At 37.0% G+C, this 22,195-nt stretch overlaps 1 protein-coding gene across 2 annotated transcripts; it reads left to right on the top strand.

Annotated features, from left to right (window-relative positions):
- The first annotated feature begins 10,343 nt into the window (after positions 1-10,343).
- Positions 10,344-22,154, top strand: LOC129243526 (DNA repair protein complementing XP-C cells homolog). 2 transcript variants are annotated; one of them, XM_054880598.1, is made up of 6 exons: positions 10,347-10,638; positions 10,696-11,483; positions 17,414-19,548; positions 20,629-21,096; positions 21,174-21,342; positions 21,433-22,154. In XM_054880598.1, exons 1-6 carry the CDS (start codon positions 10,457-10,459, stop codon positions 21,708-21,710), a joined length of 4,020 nt encoding a protein of 1,339 aa, XP_054736573.1. In that variant the 5' UTR covers positions 10,347-10,456; the 3' UTR covers positions 21,711-22,154. The 2 variants fall into 2 exon arrangements, with proteins under 2 accessions (XP_054736574.1, XP_054736573.1); XM_054880599.1 differs by lacking the exons at positions 17,414-19,548; positions 20,629-21,096; positions 21,174-21,342; positions 21,433-22,154 and having other exon boundaries at positions 10,344-10,638; positions 10,696-11,715.
- The last annotated feature ends 41 nt before the right edge of the window (positions 22,155-22,195 follow it).

Genomic DNA, 22,195 nt, shown 5'->3' with positions numbered 1-22,195 from the left:
CTGAGCTATTCAAACATGGCGGCGAGGAGCTGGTAAGGTGCATGCATCAGCTCCTATGCAAAATATGGTCGGATGAAAGCATGCCTGCCGATTGGAATTTAAGTGGAATTACCGCGGGATTAGTCTTCTAAATATCGCCTATAAGGTTCTAGCGAGCGTATTGTGTGAAAGGCTGAAGCCCACCGTCAACCAACTGATTGGACCTTATCAGTGTGGCTTTAGACCTGGAAAGTCTACCATCGACCAAATATTCACAATACGCCAAATCTTGGAAAAGACCCATGAAAGGAGAATCGACACACACCATCTTTTCGTCAACTTCAAAGCTGCATTCGACAGTACGAAAAGGAGTTACCTGTATGCCGCGATGTCTGAATTTGGTATCCCCGCAAAACTAATACGGCTATGCAAGATGACGTTGCTCAACACAAGCAGCGCCGTCAGAACTGGGAAGGACCTCTCCGAGCCGTTTGATACCAAACGAGGTTTCAGACAGGGTGACTCGCTGTCGTGTGACTTCTTTAACCTGATGTTGGAGAGCATCGTACGAGCCGCAGAACTTAATCGCTCAGGCACAATTTTTTATAAGAGCGTACAATTGCTGGCGTATGCTAATGATATTGACATCATCGGCCTTAACAACCGCGCTGTTAGTTCTGCCTTCTCCAAACTGGATAAAGAGGCAAAGCGAATGGGTCTGGTGGTGAACGAGGACAAAACGAAGTACCTCCTGTCTTCAAACAAACTGTTGGCGCACTCGCGTATCGGCACCCACGTCACTGTAGACAGTTATAATTTCGAGGTTGTAAAAGACTTCGTCTATTTAGGAACCAGCATTAACACCGATAACAATGTCAGCCTTGGAATTCAACGTAGAATTTCTCTTGCCAACAAGTGCTACTTTGAGCTAAGTAGCAATTGAGAGTAAAGTCTGGATGAACGAAAATAACACTCTGCAAGACTCTCATTATGCCCGTCCTAACGTATGGCGCAGAAGCGTGGGCGATGACAACATCCAATGAAGTGACGCTTGGAGTGTTTGAAACAAAGATTCTGCGAAAGATTTTTGGACCTATGCATGTTGGCAACGACGAATATCGCAGGCGATGGAACGATGAGCTGAATGAGCTTTACGACGACATAGACATAGCGCAGCGAATAAAGATCCAGCGGCTACGTTCGCTGGGTCATGTCGTTCGAATGGATACAAACGCTCCGGCTTTGAAAGTATTCGATGCGGTACCAGCTGGTGGTAACAGAGGAAGAGGGCGGTCTCCTCTGCGTTGGAAAGATCAGGTGGAGAAGGACTTGGCTTCACTTGGTGTGTCCAACTGGCTCCGGTTAGCACGAGAAAGAAACGACTGGCGCGCTTTGTTAAACTCGGCCAAAATCGAGTAAGCGGTTATAGCGCCAATTAAGAAGAGAAGGTAGCTCCTCAACAGGCAATAGCAAACTCCCGAGTATGTTTCTGAAAAAGCGTCTCATAAAAAATGTCTGCCGTTCGGAGTCGGCTTAAAACCTCTATTTATGAAACAACATCAAGACGCACGCCACAAATAGGAGGAGGAGCTCGGCCAAACACTCAAAAAAGGACAGATTATTTTCTTACAAGTTCCTGCTCGTTCAGACCTTAGGTTTCAGTTCCTAAAGACATATTTAGTTACCTACAAACTATATAGTACTGAGCGACATGTAACGAATTGTAGTCATTATCCGTACCAGTTTTTACCCAGTGAGTATCTTTTGCGATGACTGCACATCTCGAGCCGCGCAGGAAATCAAAGGAAGTCGTCTTTTTCCGACTCCGGTGGCAAGCGGTTCTACGTTCCGAAATGACTCAGGTTTGGCGCCCAAGTATTTAGGGCAGAGAAATTTTCCCAAAAAATAATTACAAGTCGGGCATTTTTTTAATTCTACTTGCTTTATATTCGTAATCAAACGGAAAAATGTAATATAAATTCGTAAATGCTTCCTCTTAGGCAGGTAACGCATTGAACTTTGCGTACACTAATACTTATACACTTAATACTGGTTTGGCAATTGCACTAAGGTTAATGCGCTTATCTTTTAATTGATGCCCTTATATTTTATTTAATTTTTTATAAAAATGAGTTTTTTAATTTTATTCGAGCACAATCTCTCAAAAATCTGCGACCTAATTAATTGTGTTAAACTCGCATTCACCGCTGTACCTTTCCATTTTCGAAGTCATCATTTTTTCAAGTAAATATTTAAATTTTTTCACTGCTCGCACGCTCATATATTTTATATCTTTAAAATATTCATATGTTATTGTTAACAAAGAATTTTTATTGTTTCGCACTTTTAAACAAATCACTTAATACATTTTAATTTTTATTGATTTTCAGAATATTTCTCTCACAGTGGCCACAACAAGCAAGTGCGCTACCGCGTTCTCATACTTATGTAGCACTTGTTTAGGAGAAGAACTATTCAAAGTTATTATGAAATAAACATATCGTTAACATAGCAGAAAAAAACTACAAAAATAAACTAAATCAGCCAACTATGTGTGTTTGTATGCTTTCATCAGACTACGTAACTGGACGGGTTCGCTAGCGAGTCGATGCCACGAAACAAATGGAAAGCCAACGCTCAGCATTTACCTTTTCAATGGTTGCTTTTGTGGGGGCGGGCGCTGTGCGATGACCTCCTCGACCAGCTGACTTTGTGATTATCGCCGCACACCGCCGCCGAACCATTGATAAGGCACGCAAAGTGGGTACACGCAGCAAGATGCGCGCGCTGCTATCATAAAAGCGGTGTAGGTATGTACACTAATGTTTGCTATATAATATTATATTTTCTTCGATCGAGCTGAAGCACAAAATTATTAATTTAATAAATATGTTTTCCATGTGCTTTTGCAATTTCTCGCATTGCCCATGTTTTGGTTTTCAGTAAATAGTTTGCCCATAATTTATTTTTTGCTAATTAGCCTTGTTATGTTTTACTCCCTTATTCACAAGCACTTCACTTTTTGATGTTGGATTGTAATAATTACATTTTTTAATGCACCAGCCAGTCCACGATTATTTAATTGGAGAATTTATTCCAGTAATAAAATATCAGACGGCGAGACAAGAACAAACGCGCAAATATACACCAAGAATAAATTATCCACACGACCAAACACAATGCAAAACAGAACGAGAATGAACCATCAAACAAATTTCTCAATTTTGTAAGCGAGCAGGAATTCGCCCGTTCTGCTTTGTTTTGATAACGTGCTTCCTTCGTGTGCATTCTCTTTGACATTCTTCGCTCAGCTGTCAGTAAAAGTGATGCTAGCAATGTTTGCAACGACAGCTGATGAACTGCTACAACAACACAACTACAGCTGAAAGGGAAATCGTTCTATGGTGAGTGAGAAAAATTAAAAATTCGGTGAATTTTCTAATATAAACGTTGTGTTAAAGTCGCGCGGTTGGGAATACACTGATGGAAATGTTAGGTGCTGTAAGTAAACATTTAGCCAAAGGTCTAAAATTTACACGAGTGTTCCATTGGTTTGATGTTAACTATATATGATTTTTAATCATAAGAAGACAAATAAAAAGTATTATTTTAAATTTTTTATTATTGAAAAATTCGTTTGCTTGCAATAGTAGTTTAGACTTATAATTCTTTTGTAGTAATTTATACATAAAACAAAACTAATTTATAAAGTTTTCAAATAGCCACAAAGCAAATAATTATCTTGTCAGATAATTGGTATGGCTAGTATTAAAAGGTCAGCAATTTGTGGTTTCCATAACATTTATGGCTTTTTCTTCTGAAAAAATTGCAATATGCAGAAGCAGTAGGAACTCAAAGCTTCTTAAAACCGTATATGCCTTGAGTGTCACCCTATGTTATATGAAAGCCGAATTTATTCAGAATTCTGCAGTTGTCCTATTATCGACAAGCCTTATTGTCGTTTTGTTCAACTGTAGGATATCCTTAATGCAAAGCAAAAACAAAATAATATGTTTATGTTAGAATCCGTTGATGAAATTGAAACAGTAGTCAAATCCGAGTGGCGTACGGTAAGAAGTTGTTGCAGGTGGATAACGAAATAGCCAATTTTGTATGCGATAAGCGACAAAGACCATCTTCACCTTCCTGGACATGTAAACAAACCATATACCCGGGTTTGAGTAGCCAATAACCCAATATAATTAACCTAATAATTAATACCAAAACTCAATAAGTTAGAGTTGGAGGATATGTAATTCTCATAAGATAGAGTCATTGCCCAGCGGGATCGCAATATCTGACGGCCCCAGATTACACCCTGCGGTGTTACTCAAAAAGACTGGTCTAAGTCGTAGACTCTCCAGGTACTCAAGATCCACGCAGTCTACCACCGGAAATATTGACAACAAAAACGGAAATTTGCGTAAACACTAGTGGTGGCCGTCTATCACATGTAATTTTTGAAAGAAAAAATTAAATATATGCGACAAATATATACGTATGTAAATGGTATAAGGCGACCGTCGTAGCCGAATGGCTCAGAGAGAATGTAGGTTAGAATCTCGGTGAAAGATCAAAATAAAGAAACAGGTTTTTTAATAGCGGTCGCCCCTCGGCAGGCAATGGCAAACCGCCGAGTGTATTTCAGCCATGAAAAAGCTCCTCATAAAGTATATCTGCCATTCGGAGTCGGCTTGAAACTGTAGGTCCCTCCATTTGTGGAACAACATCAAGACACACACCACAAATAGGAGTAGGAGCTCGGCCAAACACCCGAAAAAGGGTATACGCGCCAATTATATATATATACCGATAAAAACATATGTTTAAAAATAGTTTTTTGCTTGTGGTATTAAAATAATTCCCTCTAGTTGGAGTACGAGCTAGTAAATAGTTTGCCAAAACTATCGAAATGGATATGAAAATTCACAGTGTTATTTTTACAAAACAAAAATTGTTCTTTGGATATTAACTGATATCCCGCAACCACTTTAAATTATATCCGTATATATATATATATATACGAGTTTATAAAGATTTTTTCAGATTGTTTACATTTATTAAGCGTCATTAAATACCATACCACTCAAAGAAATTATTTAAAAACACACTACGCATTATGCTAACACTATTGCGAAATAATTCGATTCTGTTGAATATACATAGTATACTTAATACACAGTAGTAAATCTACCACAATACAATTTCGGCAGCGATCACGAAACATTTACGACCATTCGTTATTAACATTCGAAAGGAACTGTCTCGAATTGGTCCACACAAACAACTAAGAAGGAGAATTGCAGTGGTCACATTTTTGCGCGTTCCTCAATGTGCTAAGGTAGCGGTGCAATAATAACAAAAAACATTGCATCAGTGCGCAGGATCAACAAATAATATTCGCCGCAAAGGTGTTTGTAATCAACATTGCGAAGCTAATCAAAATTTATAAACAATATGGTTTTGTTAAAAAAATTGTTAGAGAAGGATATAATTTTATTTTCAGGTAGTAGAATCTTCCTAAACCTAATAAATATGCATACACTATTCATGACATACAAACACCTACATACATACATATGTACATATATAGTATACACCTATAAATATAAACATACCGTGAGCACATGACACCCAGAAAGCACGTGCTCTCCAATTCCATTTTATCACACAGTGCCAACTAAATAAGCAGCTCTATGCTGCTCCACTTTAGGATTTCACATAAAACATACATGCTTATGTACCTGCATATGTATGTCTGCGTGCCGTACCACCGCATACGAGTTGTTGCGCATACAATTAGGTATATTCACACATACATGTACATATAAACAAACAGATACATACATACATCTTTGTTTGGCTTACTCCGTGCTTGTGCACCATGACCTAACCCACCTTAGAGTCTTGTTGCAGAAAAATGTTTGTATGCAAATGTCTGCTTTTGTTGAACTTATAGGTGAATTATTTGTCACCCGCTCAATACTCTTTGTAGACTTTGGCAGTTGCACCCAGAGCAATCGATTCAAAATTGCATAAGCCCAAAAGGTTGGCTGCTAAACTTAAACACTGTCGACGTACATACATATGTGGGTAAGCATGCATAAACTTCAAAAGTATGCCGCCAGATGCGTTTTATTCGCAGCGAATGCCATATGCATATATGTATGTATTTGCATATGAATATATGCATATCTTCACTTTGCACGCAACACATTCTACAACAGTCGGTGGTTTTGCAAATTTCATCCCCTGTATTTACTCTCTTCTATGACGTCATCACAGTTGGAAACTTTAGAAATTCCAAGGTTGGGAGGTGTGCGTGTCTCGCAATTCTCAAGGTTGGCCATGGATACCTCCAAAGTTATACCAAAAGAAGTAAAAGCTAATAAAAGCTTAAACAATTTTAAATGTCAGCAGTACATAATACGAAGGACGGTGCGATAGCCGGTTCTACGTTACCGCAACGTGTCCGACTTGAATTCAACCAAGTACTGTCACTTCAGCAGGATCCCCCAAAAATTGATGGGGAACGTCTTATGCTGTTACAACAACACCAACAGAAGAAACAGGGAATCATCAGAAAAACAGCCTAAAAGCTTTTTATGCTGTCTTACAAATGGAGGACCATATAATTTTATGCCGCCTGGGAACGAGAGATGATTTTTAAAAGAAGTATTTTAATAGGTGAAATCCACTAAAATGTTTCCCATTACTTTCCGAGGGAATACCACTATTAGAAATAAGCTTCTTTCAATTTAAAGTTTAATGTGCGCAGTTTAATGTCGACTGAGGCGAACATATAGCATTTTTTCGTGATGACGCGCATGACGAGATTCTCATGAGTACTCCTATACCGGCATAACAGTATTCATGACTTGCAGATTCACAGCTGCGCACCTGCGTATTAAATACATCTCCACTAACAACCAGTCTCCCCACGGAACTGCCAAGAAGGTTGTGTGTCACTGGGCTGGTTAGCTCATTGTCTCCTCATAGTGTAATAATTGTTGACGCCTGCTGAAATTTGTGCGCCTTAGATCAGTGTAAATATGATATATTTTGCATGTGCTCTTATCACTTTTCAACTGTCGGATACATGATGCACGTTCCACCTCTTCTGAGTATTGGGAGGTGGACAAATCTATTGGCATGTTTTCTGTGGTATTCTGGAAAAGAGAGACGTTAAGCAAAAATTAGTTCTCCGTTGCTGCTATGAAGCCCTGGTCTTATGCTTAGCAGTTTATGACCCCATCTATCCGTTTTTGATGAGTCTTCCCAGAAGTTGGTCGAGTCTTTGTTTATATTCTTCTTGCCCTGCTCTTCCATTATGTTCGGATAATATTGGTAAATTTTTTTCATTTCCTGTGATAGTATATGTACAGTGATTAGACAAGGAAAGAAGTTTCACTGGATATTGTGCGGAAACCGCAAATAGTTCGTAAGGCACTAAGCCCTACGTTTGTTTTTTATATTGAGTGCATCGGAGTACATAGGAATAGAGCTGACTACTCTACTATACAAAATTATTTTGCAGTTTTATACGGCATCAATCGCCATAAGCAGATTTGAATGCTCAATGCCATATAGATGGAGTACTCTCGCGGGGTGTTGAAGCTGAAAAGACTCTTAACACTCACTCCGTGATAGCTAATAGGAAGCTTGGATATGAGTTCTGCCACCTTTTGTACTGCTAATAAGAACTGCTTCAGTTTTGTGATCAACTAAACCAAGGCGCATCGACATCAACTTACCTATAGACTCGTTTACTATAGGCCTCTTCTATTCACCATTTCCCCGCTCGCTATTTCTATACTCGATTACTTGACGAAAAATTTGCATGCGAAAGCAACAACAAAGTTATCGAGTAAGATTCCCCGCTAGCGAGTAGGGTCATAGCTCATTAGGCCGCACTGCCTTACCAGCATATGTAACTTAAGGCAGCTCTCTTCCCGCGTTGCCGACATATATACATATGTATGTAAGTTCATTTGTACCAGTTGCTTCATCTATTTGCCACTTGCTAACTCTTGGCGAAAAGAAGAGGCCATATGTCTGCATTAAAAATATAATACGCAGTTTTGGGACATATAGTTGTATTCCTCAGGGCCTTTGTCGCTTCTAAATGTAAATTTACGATCTAAGATAGCATGGTAACTAAGATTTGAGAATAAACAAGCCAAATTGCATTATCGACCTTCCAGGTATCCACCTCTAATGCTGAAAACAGTGAACGACGTAAACGCAGTCCCCTGTCAGCTGATCCGATCAAACTAATGAGAACCCCATATAAATGAAAAATTCCTTCCTTCCGTATCGTAGTATCGTAGATTTTATTTCACGATATTTGAAAATTCCCGTAATACCCTGTCAGCTGATTGCTCTCGCACCACACAGTGTTGCCAAGCAGCACATTTCGAAATCATTTACAAAATAAACTAAGAAAAATTATAATTTTTATTAAACTAACTTAAAAACACTGTCGAATAATGTTAATTATAAATTAATGAACTATTTGCATTTGTTGGTTTTTGTCGTTGGTTTATTAACCAATGAAAAATTGTGTCTGATAGCGCAGATGTGTGCAAAAGTGTGTAAGCAAAAATATCAATGGCAACATTGTATAGATATAACCAAACACATACACACACAAACCGATGTATTGTGTAAATATGTAATTAAAAGAACGCAGTTGTTCTCAGGGGATGAGTTTTTGTGCTCGTTAGGGGCTGCGGTAAGGGACTGCGTACGTTTTTCACTGTTTTCAGCATTAGAGGCTGCGGTAAGAGACTGCATACGCCGTTCACTGTTTTCAGCATAATGCTGAATGCATCTTTCTCCAACTTGTGCATTACGTTGGCAAATTAAACATGGAGCTATGCTGCTCACTCTGACACCTTTTCGTAATCAACGCTGAAATAGATATTCATTCACACATATGACCAATCACAATTGATATAGTTTTTATTCACAATTGAACAATCAAACTTGATGCAAGTATCTATCTAAATAAATGAAAATCGAAGAATTAAGTTATTTCGCTGTATTTTCTTATACTTTCATAAAACTGTCTCATGCTTTTACTATTATTAACTCTTGGCAAGGCGAGTATGATCGTTATTTCATCTTGGATGCTGTCACGAATTTTGTCCGTACTCCGTCAAACTGAGTACTTCACTTTCCTTCTTTCGATTTGTCAACGTTTTGAAAAATTTAGTTTTTAATCACTCCTCAACAGGCGTAAGGGTATTAAACACTCACAGAGAGCAGGTCAACTTTTGCCAGGTGATTGTTCCGCCGATTATTGCTTGTTAAAAAATCCCCTCAAATAAATGAAACCTTAGATATTATTTTATTCAACCTATGTATTATAACGCTATGTCACAATATTTTCAACCATTACCTAATATCCAATGTGCTAAGTCCTTTTTGAACAAACTGATAAATTCGATGTGAATACCATTATTGTCTCCTGCAAGATCTAAACCCAATCACTGTGAATGGTAAACGGTTCCTTTGCCAATGTTTGCGTACTTTTTAAACAAAACTGCATATAAAACCAAAATTTTTCAGTATGGTCGGCTTAGGATAGCTTTTATAATCGATTATAATATATTTATATTTATAATATTTTTAAATTGAAATTAGGTTTACTAAGTTGCTAATATTTTTTAAATTTAATTTAAAAAATGAGTCCCAAAAGTTGAATTTTTTCCTAATAATTTATTACATCAATTTGTGAAGCATAAAATATTAATAAATAATGATAATGTTTGTTGTTGGCACTTCATATTTATTATTACTTCCAAAATTGATGTTGGCAGCACCCATAAAAATGATCCGGTCGTTTACTGAGCTGGATGACACAAGAAAACACGCTAATTATGGTTGATTTCATCATCACTGTTAGCAATTGAGGCGAATCTATTCAAGGTGATAGCAATAATACAAAACATATGTAATATTGTTTGTTTTTGTTTTTGGTTTTCAGATTGTCAAAGCAAGTTGGTTATTTCTAATGCGAATGAGCTTGCTTTGGCAGAAACCATTTATTTCTAGAGCAATATTGAAGATGGGAACACCTTTTTAATGTCATATATTCAAACAAATGCATTAGGGGGTTAAACTTCACTTATTTTGTTCAATTTTCCCATGTTTCTCTACAATCTGTATAATTATCTTTTTTTATTAAAATTTAATTTTCACAATAACATGCCGACAAAATTGTATACAATGTTCAAATTAAAATGTAAATACCCAACTACCAGTCCAAGCCAGATAAAATGTTCAAATCGGCTTTGTTGCAAACTCTACATAAATAGATTTGTCAACGCCGAATTATTGTGAATGGAGTTTTTTGTAAGCATAGAAGAAGCGTTGTGAAATAATTTGAAACAGTTAGAAAATCGATAAAACGAAACGAAATCCTTGATGTGAAGAAAACACCTACTATTCGCGCGTAGGTTGTGCAAAAAAAATGTCGGACGAGGAAGAGGAATCCATGTCGGAGGGATTCTCCGCCAGTGAGGATGAATGGAAACCAACTAAAGATGTTCGTGGTGGAGAATCGTCGGATGACGATGATAGCGATTTCGAAGAATCACGCCAAGCTATAACCGCGGAAGGTATTGGTGGAATCGGAGCTCCTTCTAGGCGAAAGTAAGTGAAATACCGTTAGTTTATTTAATTATTATTATTTAAGTTACACTTCAACAGAGGAACAACTGCTAAAGGACCTATAAAGCAAACAGCCATTAAGAAGCGCAAAAGCGCTGGCCAGTCACTGCGCTCTAAACTTTACAACAAATATCGGCCACCACCAAAAACTTTTCCGTCACCCAATAGTGCTGGTAGCAACTCACCATCAGCGTCAACATCACGAACGGCTTCAAAAAACGCCAAAGTGCCCAATGAAAGCGGCGAACCTGGCAACGACTCCAGCAGCGATTCGAGCGTAGAAGATTATCTCGTCAATCCTGCAGATATCGATTTGCAATCGAGTTTCTTCAATGTTCGACATGAAGGCAAAGCAGAATCCATTTCACCTCCACCCATATTTGACTGCAATGCGGGCATTACTAAACTATCTGATTCGGGATCGGAAGATAACGAATCGAGTGCAGAGGAGCAGACAAATGAAAAGGCTTTTGATTTTGGCAACTTGTTGGATAATGTTAATAGTCTGGAGCGGGCCAAGGACACCATAGCAAAGCGTGCTGCTGATAAAAAGCAGGATACTAAAGCAACTGAAGGAAATTACAATACAACTGCTATGGATGTCAACTCGTTACTTGCATTGGGCGAAAAGAAAAGTAACGCTGCAGTGTGCAGTGTGAAACCAAAATTTGATGAAGGGGATGAAGACGACGAAGGTGTAACTGAACGTGCTCCACAAAAACTAAGTAAAACTAAATCGACACGCGTCAAACGACATACAAAAACGCGTCCAGCTTCTACTGTTGTGGCAGGCGATACGGATGATTCTGACTTTGAGGAAGTGGCAGGTAGGAAACGCAAGTAGTAGACTGCGGGTGGTAGATTGCTAATAATGTAATGTTTAAAATGCGCTTCCAGTTGTTTCAATGAGACTGTGTGTAGGATTGTGCGTACATTATGAGTTCATATTTTTTTCCTTTTACAGATAAACGGCTCAAATTGAAATGAAATATGTAAAATATATACCGATAAATAGCACATTCCACAAACATTAAATAAACGCATGAAGTTGGCTTCTCATAGATTTATTTTACACTGATAACTCCAAAATAGCTAGGGCCTTCTCTAAAATTGTTTCATGCGTATAATAGGTAGTAATTAATTCTGAATATTTTTTTTTCCTTCTTTGACACGATTTCTAACTTCCTGACCTGCTAAGTTCTTAATTTTGATATAAACTTTACATAAAATTTCTTTTTTTTTTGCATTTTCCTAAGACAATGTTAAAAAACTTGTTATACAATTTTTGAAAAATGACAAATTTAACAAAAATTCCAATACCCAAGTACCTAAACCACTGTATGCATCTGTCTTGGTGCTGGTGAGGCAAAGTTAAATATTGTAAACAAAGTGATTTATGTAAAAAATAATAATAATTGTGAAAAGCTTAAAAATGTAGCTAGTAAAGCGATGAAATGCTGCCAAACCATTTAAATGTAGTTAGAATCGTTCAAGTATTTAGAGTATTGTGAGTGATGAAATATGAGGAAAACAAGAGATATTTTTAGTTTTTCGATAACAGTCCTTATCATTTGCAATTTGAAGCGCTTGTAATCTTTAGACTAACTACTTACATCGATATAAGCGATGGGTTAACGGTTTCTACATGACTGAAGAGGAACCATGTTAACTGTATAAAATTATCATCGTCGTTGTGTCATACATTCACATACATATATACATATAAATACAACTAACTTCCTATTTACAAAAATCTTATATTAGTAGAAATAAACAACTGCACGTTATAATTTTATTTAAAAAAATACATAATTCAACATTTTGTTGCACAAGTTTTCCAGGAATACGGTATATTTTTAAAATTAAAATGAAAACTGAAAATTAGGTACATGTCGATGGTTTTCGCGAAAAGTGACATACATAATTCAAAAATACAAAATACTGAGTTGGGTCAGTTTTCTAGATAAGTGACGCGCCAATTCGATCACCTGAAAAACGACACTAACGCCATCGCTCAGAATTGCTTCAAGATTCGCTTATGACGCTTTTCCAGATAAAAATATATAAACTCTGTAGTTGATTCTTGCTTTTAACGGCAAAACTCCGAATTTTGAGTTAATTTTGAGTTGTGTCGCTTTTCTCGAAAACCATCGATATGTACATACAGAGAGCGGCCAAATTATTATACTCAAAGTGAAAGCTTAACAATAATACCTTTTAACAGCATTTAAATTTAATCTGTTTCTTTAAATTTTGTGGAGAGCTCAGTCATACTTTATGTGATATAATTGATACGGTATTTGTACCGGTAAGATTAAGCTCGATTAATTTAGTAGGTAAAATCTGTGGCAGATTAAGTATAAATTTATCTTTTGGGAATCAACTTGTTCCTAATTTGATTTCCATTACGCCATTGTGGAAGAAGTGCCCTCGTAGTAACGTTACTCTTATCGGATGCATTAAGACACATTAGAAGTTAGATGCCATAGACTACGACGTTTTATGAACTAGAAGGATACAATCGGTTAAAGTGGTTTAACAATATTTAAATTCACGGCGGTTTCGTGCTCGTAAGGGCTGCCAAATGATTATTTTCTTCTTATTTACTTTCTATCAAAAATTCTACTTCAGGAGGGTCTCAAGTTTATAGTAACTTAAAAGTATTTACTTTAAACTCTTACAAAATTCTGAACCGGATTTATATCTGGCTAAGAACTGCCAACTCAGCAACATACCCTCGAACACTTAATATTTCAAAACGGTTCTCTCTTCTATGAAACAAATCCATTTCAGGTTAGTTTTGTGAAATATATGTACATATTTTATGAATGTACGATGAGGTTTGACACTGCGGTGTTATATACGAGTATAATTGGCACATGCATTCTTTGTTAGATGGTGGGCTGAGCTCCTCCTCCAATTTGTCTTATGTGTCTTGATGTTGCTCCACAAATGGAGGTACCTACACTTTTATGTCACCTCCAAACTGCAGATGGTTTGATGAGAAGCTTTTTCATAGTAGAAATACATTCGGAGGTTTGAACGACTATTATTAGAAATGCATTCTCCTATCATTTGGTGTTTCCTGCTCACAGTGGGGTGCGAACCTGAACTTTGCCGAATGGTAGTTACTCACAAGGTCATTCGGTTACTACGGCAGGTGGTGACATATGGTTCACAATAATAAGTAGGCACAGGAGGAATGACACGGGTAAACTTGATTAAAAATGTAGGACTCCTTTTTTTTATTGTGTTTGAGGATAATAATTTGACCGTCCTCTATAAAGTGACAATTATTGAAACTAGAAAAACAAATTCGATACACGTAGATACACTGAATTTTTTTTTAGACATCTATACATTGGAGATTAAAATTCAAAATACGTTGGTATAAAAATACTTTAACCAACCAATAATAATTCAAAATCTAAAGAAAATATTCTAGTTTATTACATATCAACTTTTTAATGTGCTTTTAAGAATTAACACCACTGTAGTGGCCTAAAAAATCTTTTTTTCATAATTTTTTTTTAGGTAGAAGGTTAGTGAAGGGGGAAAAGTAGATGGTGATACTGAGAAAGGTGATAGAGATATTATATCGTCCCTTAGTATAACAATAGCCTATGTGCTCATAGGCTATTATTTTTTTATTGAATTTTCGTCGATTTTATATGTGGTCAAAATTTTGTCAAATTCTAGTTCCACAAAGTGGGTCGAAACGTCAGTCAAAAAATAATAAATATTTACAGACATAACGAGATTTGGGTGAGAGCTACTTTCGACAAAAAGTTTGAAATTCATTTTCTCAAAACATCAAAAAATTTATAGGCTATTTTAATACTAAGGGGACGATATAATGCTGAGAGTATAATATTTACCTACATATATTACAAAAAATTGGTGTAAGAAAATTTTACGAAATGCGACACTGCAGCAATTCTTTCCTTCCATATAGATTTTAAAGCGCCAATTGAATCTACAAAAACGAAAATGTGTGTAATCTACTAGAGAACCTTGCACGGTATTTTAGAAATATTTGAGTAATGAGCGAACAAATTCGTTAAATTAACTAATACAAAATCTCCTTACATGGTTCACTTTGAAATTATATTGTGGTTAAATTTTCTATTCAAAACTTTTAAGACTGTTTGAGTTATGCTGCGTGCCGTTTTGAAATCAAATTTTGATAATAAACACGTTTGAAAGTGGGGGTTTTACCGGCTAGAGGAGAGGAGAGGAGGGAACATTTTTTTCGGGGTACGCATTTTTTGCCTTATATGTATTTCGGAAGATCCAAAGCAGCTTTTTAATATTATATAAAAATTGATTTTTTTTATCTACTATGGTGATGATATCTCTTAATATAAATTTTACAACAGTTCAAGTTATTTTTACTTTCCTGAAAAATTCTTGTAGATCATCGTGGTCATTGGGAACCAAAATTTCTTTTGCTAACAAACTAAATATAAACACTAAATATCATGAACAGCCTAACTTATTTGTTAAGCATTTAACGAGATATATCTACTTACATATAGACTCATTAATTAAAATCGAACTGATTATTAACGAATTTACTTTAAATTATGTATTCAAAAATCAAATTAAGCAAAATAAAAAAAAAAAAATGTTTGTCACGAGAATGCGTGCAAATATTCACGAATATAAATATTAAAGTAAATGACGATATTCATAAATACACATTATAGCAAATATAAAGCGAGAAAAACATAACAAAAAGTTTAAATGCGAAAAAATTAAACCCTGTTTTACCTTTTAGCGCAAATGTAGTTACTACAGATACATGGAAAATTTTTCAAATAATTAACCGTTAAAATAATGAATGTAGTTAAATTTAAAGTGAAATCATAAAAAAATAATAAAATTAAATATAAGAAAAAATAATAATTGAATGGATTTTAAGCCGCACAATTACACTTGCACACACGAACACACATACTCTCACACGTTTAAGTGGATAATAAAAATGCAACACAAAAATAATGCTGAAAAAAATTCAAAGAATTGTGTCTTACTTTTAAAAATTCATTTCTCTTATATGGAGATTCTGTGTTTTGTGGTGGTACATACATACATATGTATGCATGTGGTTAAGATTGAGCCACAAAAAACGACCTACAGTCGTGTTTGGAAAAGGGATACTAATTTTGTCCGAATTATTGTATCATTTATTTGCGTGTTTTCACATACTTAAGTATCTGTGGAGATTTGACAAAATAAACAAACAAACTCGGCATTTTCTACCTGTCCAGCGCTAGATTCCAAGCGCTTTTAATGCTACATTAAAACTTTTAATAACACTGTTCGGCAGTCGGCTGGGAATAGGTCAAATCAAATTTTCCTGAAGTTTTGGGTTGTATATAGAAAATTAATTTCTCAGTTTTCCCAATTGCGATTTTAAGCTTATTTTATTATATGTTTCGCCGGGGAGTATTATTTATTTATTAATTTCGTTTATTTTTTATGCAAACAGCTAATTCTCCAATAAACACCATGTAAATCCAAGTTTCAAACTTTCTTCTTAAAATCAAAAATAAAAAAAAACTAGTTTTATAAAAATTTTATATATTTTAGTCGGTTTTTTTTAGAAAAATTTTGAGAATGCATATTTATGGCATTGAATTTTGGAAATTTGGTCTTAGTTTGAAGTGACTCAAAAATCGTGTTGATTTTTAAAAGATTTTTTGCTGGCGGTGTTGGGTGTTTTCTTCTATAAAAAAAAAACAAAATCAACGAGAATTTTGAGCCACTTTAAACTTGCACTTATTGCATTAGAATTAAATATGCAATAAATACAACTGCATAGCCAAAATTTTTCAAAAAATTCTAAATAAAAAATGTGAAATTTTGATGAAAATTGGATGACTGCTTAAAAATTTTGCAGAGAACTTGAGAGTTAGAGTTAATCTGGTTTTTGTTATATTTATATAAATATGTACATATATATATATTATATATATAATTGGCGCGTACACCCTTTTTGGGTGTTTGGCCGAGCTCCTCCTCGTATTTGTGGTGTGCGTCTTGATGTTGTTCCACAAATGGAGGGACCTACAGTTTCAAGCCGACTCCGAACGGCAGATATTTTTATTAGGAGCTTTTTCATGGCAGAAATACACTCGGAGGTTTGCCATTGCCTGCCGAGGGGCGACCGCTATTAGAAAAATGTTTTTCTTAATTTTGGTGTTTTCACCGAGATTCGAACCGACGTTCTCTCTGTGAATTCCAAATGGTAGTCGCGCACCAACCCATTCGGCTACGGCGGCCGCCGTTTGTTACATTATAAAAATATATTTTACCTTATAAAAATAATTAAAATTAATTTGAAAAAAAAAAAGAAATTATAATTTATATGTATTTATATAATTATAAATATATAAAGCAGTCAAAACTTATCAACAATTAAATAAATTTTCCATATAAGTGAAATGAGTGGTTTTGTCAAATGCCCACGGATAGTTAAATTGCATTTTATAAATTATATGTATTTGAGTGGTAGTCCTTCGTAGTATTGTTGCTTGTCTTTTGTCCGAATGCGCATCACGCCTCCGCTGCTGCAGCCGCTTCCACTCGCAGTCACTAACAAGTATTCGTTGCATCACTACCACCATTACTACTACTACTAAAACAGACTTACATCTACTTCTAAATCTGCATATTGAAAAACGGAAATGCAAACATCACTCACACTTGCTTCCTTCCCTTCTACGGGTATGTTTTGCTTTTATTTTTTCAGAGGACACAACCTCTGTGTCATACTCAACCACACACGATTCCAGCGCATTACTTAACAACTCTGAAGGTCTGGAAATTCATGTGGAGATGCCTACCAAACAACGTCGTAAGAAAGATAAAAATCAACAGGATATTGAAATGGCGCTGATGCGAAAATTGAATCGAGATTTGAAAGAACGTTTTTTGAGTTTGCACAAGACCAGTTTGCTGTGTTGTTTCGCGCGCAGTTACCGTTACAATCGTTTGCTCAACGATACACCGTTGATGCAGACCGCGCTGAAATTACTTCCCAGCAGTAATGCTTATCCGCCGGAGCGGGGCACCGAAATTAAATATTTTCAATCGATGGTTACTTGGTATAAGACAGCTGTGAAGTTGGATTCGTCTAATTTGTATGGCGAAAAGGTGCGGAAGAGTCGGAGGCGGGTGAAGCGGGAGCTTATGGCGCAGATTAAGCGGAAAGAGGCAAGCTGCAAGCAGGATTTTGTGTTCATATTTGTGGTATTGCTGCGGGCGATGGGGTTACAGTGTCGGCTAATTGTTAATATGCAGCCGTTGCCGTTGCGTCCTGCACAATCCGATTTATTGAAGATAAATTTGAAGCGGGATGGTGATAAGGAGGTGAAAACTGTGAAGGCAAAAAAGCCAAAGGTAGAGGAGGGCGCAACGAGTGCGAAGGAGTCGGTTAAAGAAGGAGTTGTAAAAGTTAAGGAAAAGGGTTTGAAGGGGGAGAAGGAAGCTCATAAAGAGAAGAAGAAAGTTGCAGAGAAGGAAGCAAAAAAAGGGAAGGAACGGATTAAGGAAAAACACCAGAAAGGTATTGGAACTTTGCAGGATACCAAAGATGTTGAAAAGTATACCGAGAAGGAGGTTCAAAGCACTGAAAAGCACAACAAGGAAAAGGCGCAAGCGGTGAAAGACGCTTACAGAGAACGCAAAAAAGCGCCTAGCGCGAAATTAGCTGAAATGAAATCGCTCGAAAAGGAAGTTGACAATGTAATTGTTAGCGGAATAGCTAATCCAGAGGTACAAAAAGTTCCACAACGTAATTTCAAACGGACACAAAGGAATGAAGAAAATAAAATGCAAACAGAAGAACCGGTAACAAAACAAGATAATGTTGAACAAGGCGAGGCTATACAAAAATCAAACACTTCCGGAAAATCCGCAATTAAACACGCACAACCCACACAAAGTAAGCCTAGACTTTCTCGGCTGCGAAATATAAAAATTGCCACACCGGATGCTGATGATAAGCCTTCGCTTAACGTCGAAGCAACACCGATTGCGCGTCGTACGCGACAAGCCTCAACTGAAAAATCAATAGAAATTAAAGCAATAACTGCAACAAAAAGTTGTAAACCCGTAATACAGATTGGATCGCCTGTAATACCAAAAATCGTGATTCAGTCTGGAAAGACTGTGAGTACTGTCGAACAGAGCGAACGTGAAAATCAGCCGCATGCTGGTGGTAGCACAAAAGCATTGGCCTCCCGTTCACGCAGCCAATCACCCAAAATGCATATCTCACCTACTTTTCTGCAAAGTACCGATTATAAAAACAAATTTCTCGAACCCACAGCTGAGGATAAAACACTGCCAAAAGGGGCGCATACGAAACGCTCTGGCTCAAAGAGCCCTATGCAGAAAGTACAAATTTCCACAGATTTTTTACGCCAAAATACCAATACAAATGAACCAACTGCGAACTATGCGAAGGTGTCACGTGTTTTGCGTTCTCGTCAAAAATCCAATGAGGTCGTGGGAGGCGGTAAAGAAAAACCGCCACCTGTGCCACAGTTCGATGGCGCTGATGATAATTTGGACAAGGTGAGTAAAAAAAGGCAGCCGCAACTGAAAAAATTGAAACAAAAATCACATTCGCGAGACGATTCCGATGACGATTTTGAGTTTTCGCCGCCAAAACGGGTGAAGAAGGCGCCAAAATTACAAGTGAAGAAGCCGGTTGTAGACAGGCGTGTGCTCTCGTCGGACGAAGAGGAAGGAAGTGGTGGAACGGTAAAGCGTAATCCAACAGCGGCGGACATTTGGGTGGAAGTGTGGTCCGATGCAGAGGAACAATGGGTTTGCGTAGAGCTGTTTAAGGGCAAATTGCACTCCGTGGAAGCGATCAGGGTGAGTAGTGCATATATACATACATATGAAGAAAAGAATAATTACATATACTAACTACTATGACCAAATGTGTATATTGAATTGGGAAACTTTTTTTTAGGTTGGCAGGTCTGCTAGTATATAATCTGAGTGTTATGCGTCATTTGTGTAAAGCTATTTGCAATAAAATATCAGGTTTGTACGAGCCAATTAATCGTACAAGAGCAGTACGAAATATTTGACACTGTCTTATGAGAAGTGGGAGCCTTTCAAAGAGGCAGAAATATGGTACAAGGTAGCGCAAAATAGTAATTGAATTTTTGTTGTTGAATAACTTTTTTACTAAGTAGTGCTGGAGTGCTGGAAATCTTTATTTTGACCTTGGCGAGCACCATTGCTTGCCTTTGTATACGCAATTTGCAAAAGTTATGTATTAATCTTCCGATAGGGTGATTAATTTTGCCTCGCCCTTTATAAAAAATGTGTACTCTTTTTGTCTATTAAGGAGGGATTGAATGTTTTTAAATAAATGTAATATATGGCGTAAAATAACTTCTGGGGATATTCACACTATGAAAAATAATTTTTCTTCTTCTTGATTAGCGCGATAACCGCTTAAGCGATTTTGGCCGTGTTTAATAAATCGCGCAAGTCGTTTCTTTCTCGAGCGCTGGTTAGTCAGTTGCAAGCCAAGGTCTTCTGCGATCTTTCTCTCAAACACTCCAAGGGACGTCTCATTGGAAGTTCTCATCGTCCAAGGTTCAGGGCGTTATGAGACCCTTATAAAGTGTTAGTTTTGTTGGTTGAGAGAGAACTTTACTACTCAATTACCTTTGCTTCTTTATCCAGTTTGGGAACGGCAAAACTGACAGCGCGGTTGTCAGCCGGTTATCACCGGCATACGCCATCCATTGGTAGCTCTTATAAAAAATTGTGCCTGAGCGATTAAGTTCTGCGGCCCGCACAATCTTTTCCAGCCGAATGTCAGAAAAAGTTGCCTCATTACTTCACCTGTATTATTCCGCAATGATTCTGAATCAGCAATGCTAAGTTTTAACAAACAAACATCTTCCCTTTTTTGTTTTGTTTTGTTTTGTTTAGAAAGCCGCCTCTTCCAGTTTCGCCTACGTGTTCGCATTTCAAAATGACTTGAGCATCAAGGACGTGACTGCTCGTTATTGTCCCAATTGGACAACAACAGTACGCAAGTCGCGTGTTGAGCGCGCCTGGCTGGAGGAAGCTTTTAGACCATACTACGGTCAACGCACACCACGCGACATTGTCGAGGATCAGGAATTGCGACGTATACACGAAGAGAAGCCTATGCCCACCTCTATTGCCGATTACAAAGATCATCCACTGTACGCGCTTGAGCGCCACTTACTCAAATTCCAAGCCATCTATCCACCAAATCCACCTACTTTGGGTTTCATACGCGGCGAACCGGTTTATGCACGCGAATGTGTGCACACGTTGCATTCACGTGAGATCTGGCTGAAACAGGCGCGCACTGTCAAATTGGGCGAGCAGCCGTACAAAATTGTAAAGGCGCGTCCCAAGTGGGATCGGGTAAATGGAGAAAAATTACTTTAATCAATTTATTTGATATTTTAATTTTATTTTTCAAAAATTACTCCGCACTATAGTTAACGCAAACAGTCATAAAAGATCAGCCGCTCGAGATTTTCGGCTTTTGGCAGACGGAAGACTATGAACCACCAACTGCCGAAAATGGCATTGTGCCGCGCAATGCCTACGGTAATGTGGAGCTGTTCAAGGAGTGCATGTTGCCCAAGAAAACAGTGCATTTACGTTGTAAGTTACCGTTAAAAGTGAATAAAAACATTTTTTATATTTCTTCAAATCTTCACTCTTGAATGACATTTGTCACCTCTGCTCTTTCAGTGTCGGGTTTGAATCGCATTTGCAAAAAATTGGGCATCGATTGTGCACAGGCTGTCATTGGTTTTGATTTCCATCAAGGCGCGTGCCATCCACTCTACGATGGTTTTGTGGTTTGTGAGGAGTTCAGTGATCAAGTAACTGCCGCTTGGTATCAAGATCAGGAGGAACAAGAGAAAAAGGAGCAAGATAAATACGAAGCGCGTGTTTATGGCAATTGGAAAAAATTGATCAAAGGCTTGCTAATACGCGAGCGACTAAAGAAGAAATATAATTTTTAATTGTATGCCTGAAATAGGATGTCTAAGTTGCAAGTGTTTCTGTTTATTACTATTATTTTTCTACACTTTGTTTTCTCCCCAACTACCACACATATGTAATTTTGAGTGTTATATAATATGTATGTATGTATGTACGAGTCCAGTCCTGTTTCGCGCATTTTATATTTTTTGCATTCTTTATATACGAGTATACATTGATGGCTTCTTACAATATTATTCACAGCCAAGATTCACTGTATGCTATGAAATTTCCGTAACTTTGCGAATTTGGTCGTATATTTACCATTTGCCACATATATTTTTTTATTTAATTTCTACATTACTACATAATGCCAGTATGCGTTCTTGCATTTTTGCCAAGCTGTCATAGCATGCAGTTTTTGTTTGTCAACTTGTGATTTAATAAAAAAGATCTACATACAGATAAGTTTTTTCTATATGAAAAATTTGCTGTTTTATTTTCCATTAGCCCTTGCCGATAAAAA

The sequence above is a fragment of the Anastrepha obliqua genome, chromosome 4 (assembly GCF_027943255.1).
Source record: "Anastrepha obliqua isolate idAnaObli1 chromosome 4, idAnaObli1_1.0, whole genome shotgun sequence".
NCBI lineage: Eukaryota > Metazoa > Arthropoda > Insecta > Diptera > Tephritidae > Anastrepha > Anastrepha obliqua.
This window is presented reverse-complemented; position numbering and strand designations above follow the sequence as displayed.

Bases quoted from the DNA above. Each gene is read 5' to 3' on its own strand.
- LOC129243526 (XM_054880598.1), top strand. From the start codon at position 10,457: ATGTCGGACGAGGAAGAGGAATCCATGTCGGAGGGATTCTCCGCCAGT. The intron at 21,097-21,173 runs GTAAATGGAGAA...TCCGCACTATAG, and splicing joins CGCGTCCCAAGTGGGATCGG to TTAACGCAAACAGTCATAAA. The intron at 21,343-21,432 runs GTAAGTTACCGT...CTGCTCTTTCAG, and splicing joins GAAAACAGTGCATTTACGTT to TGTCGGGTTTGAATCGCATT.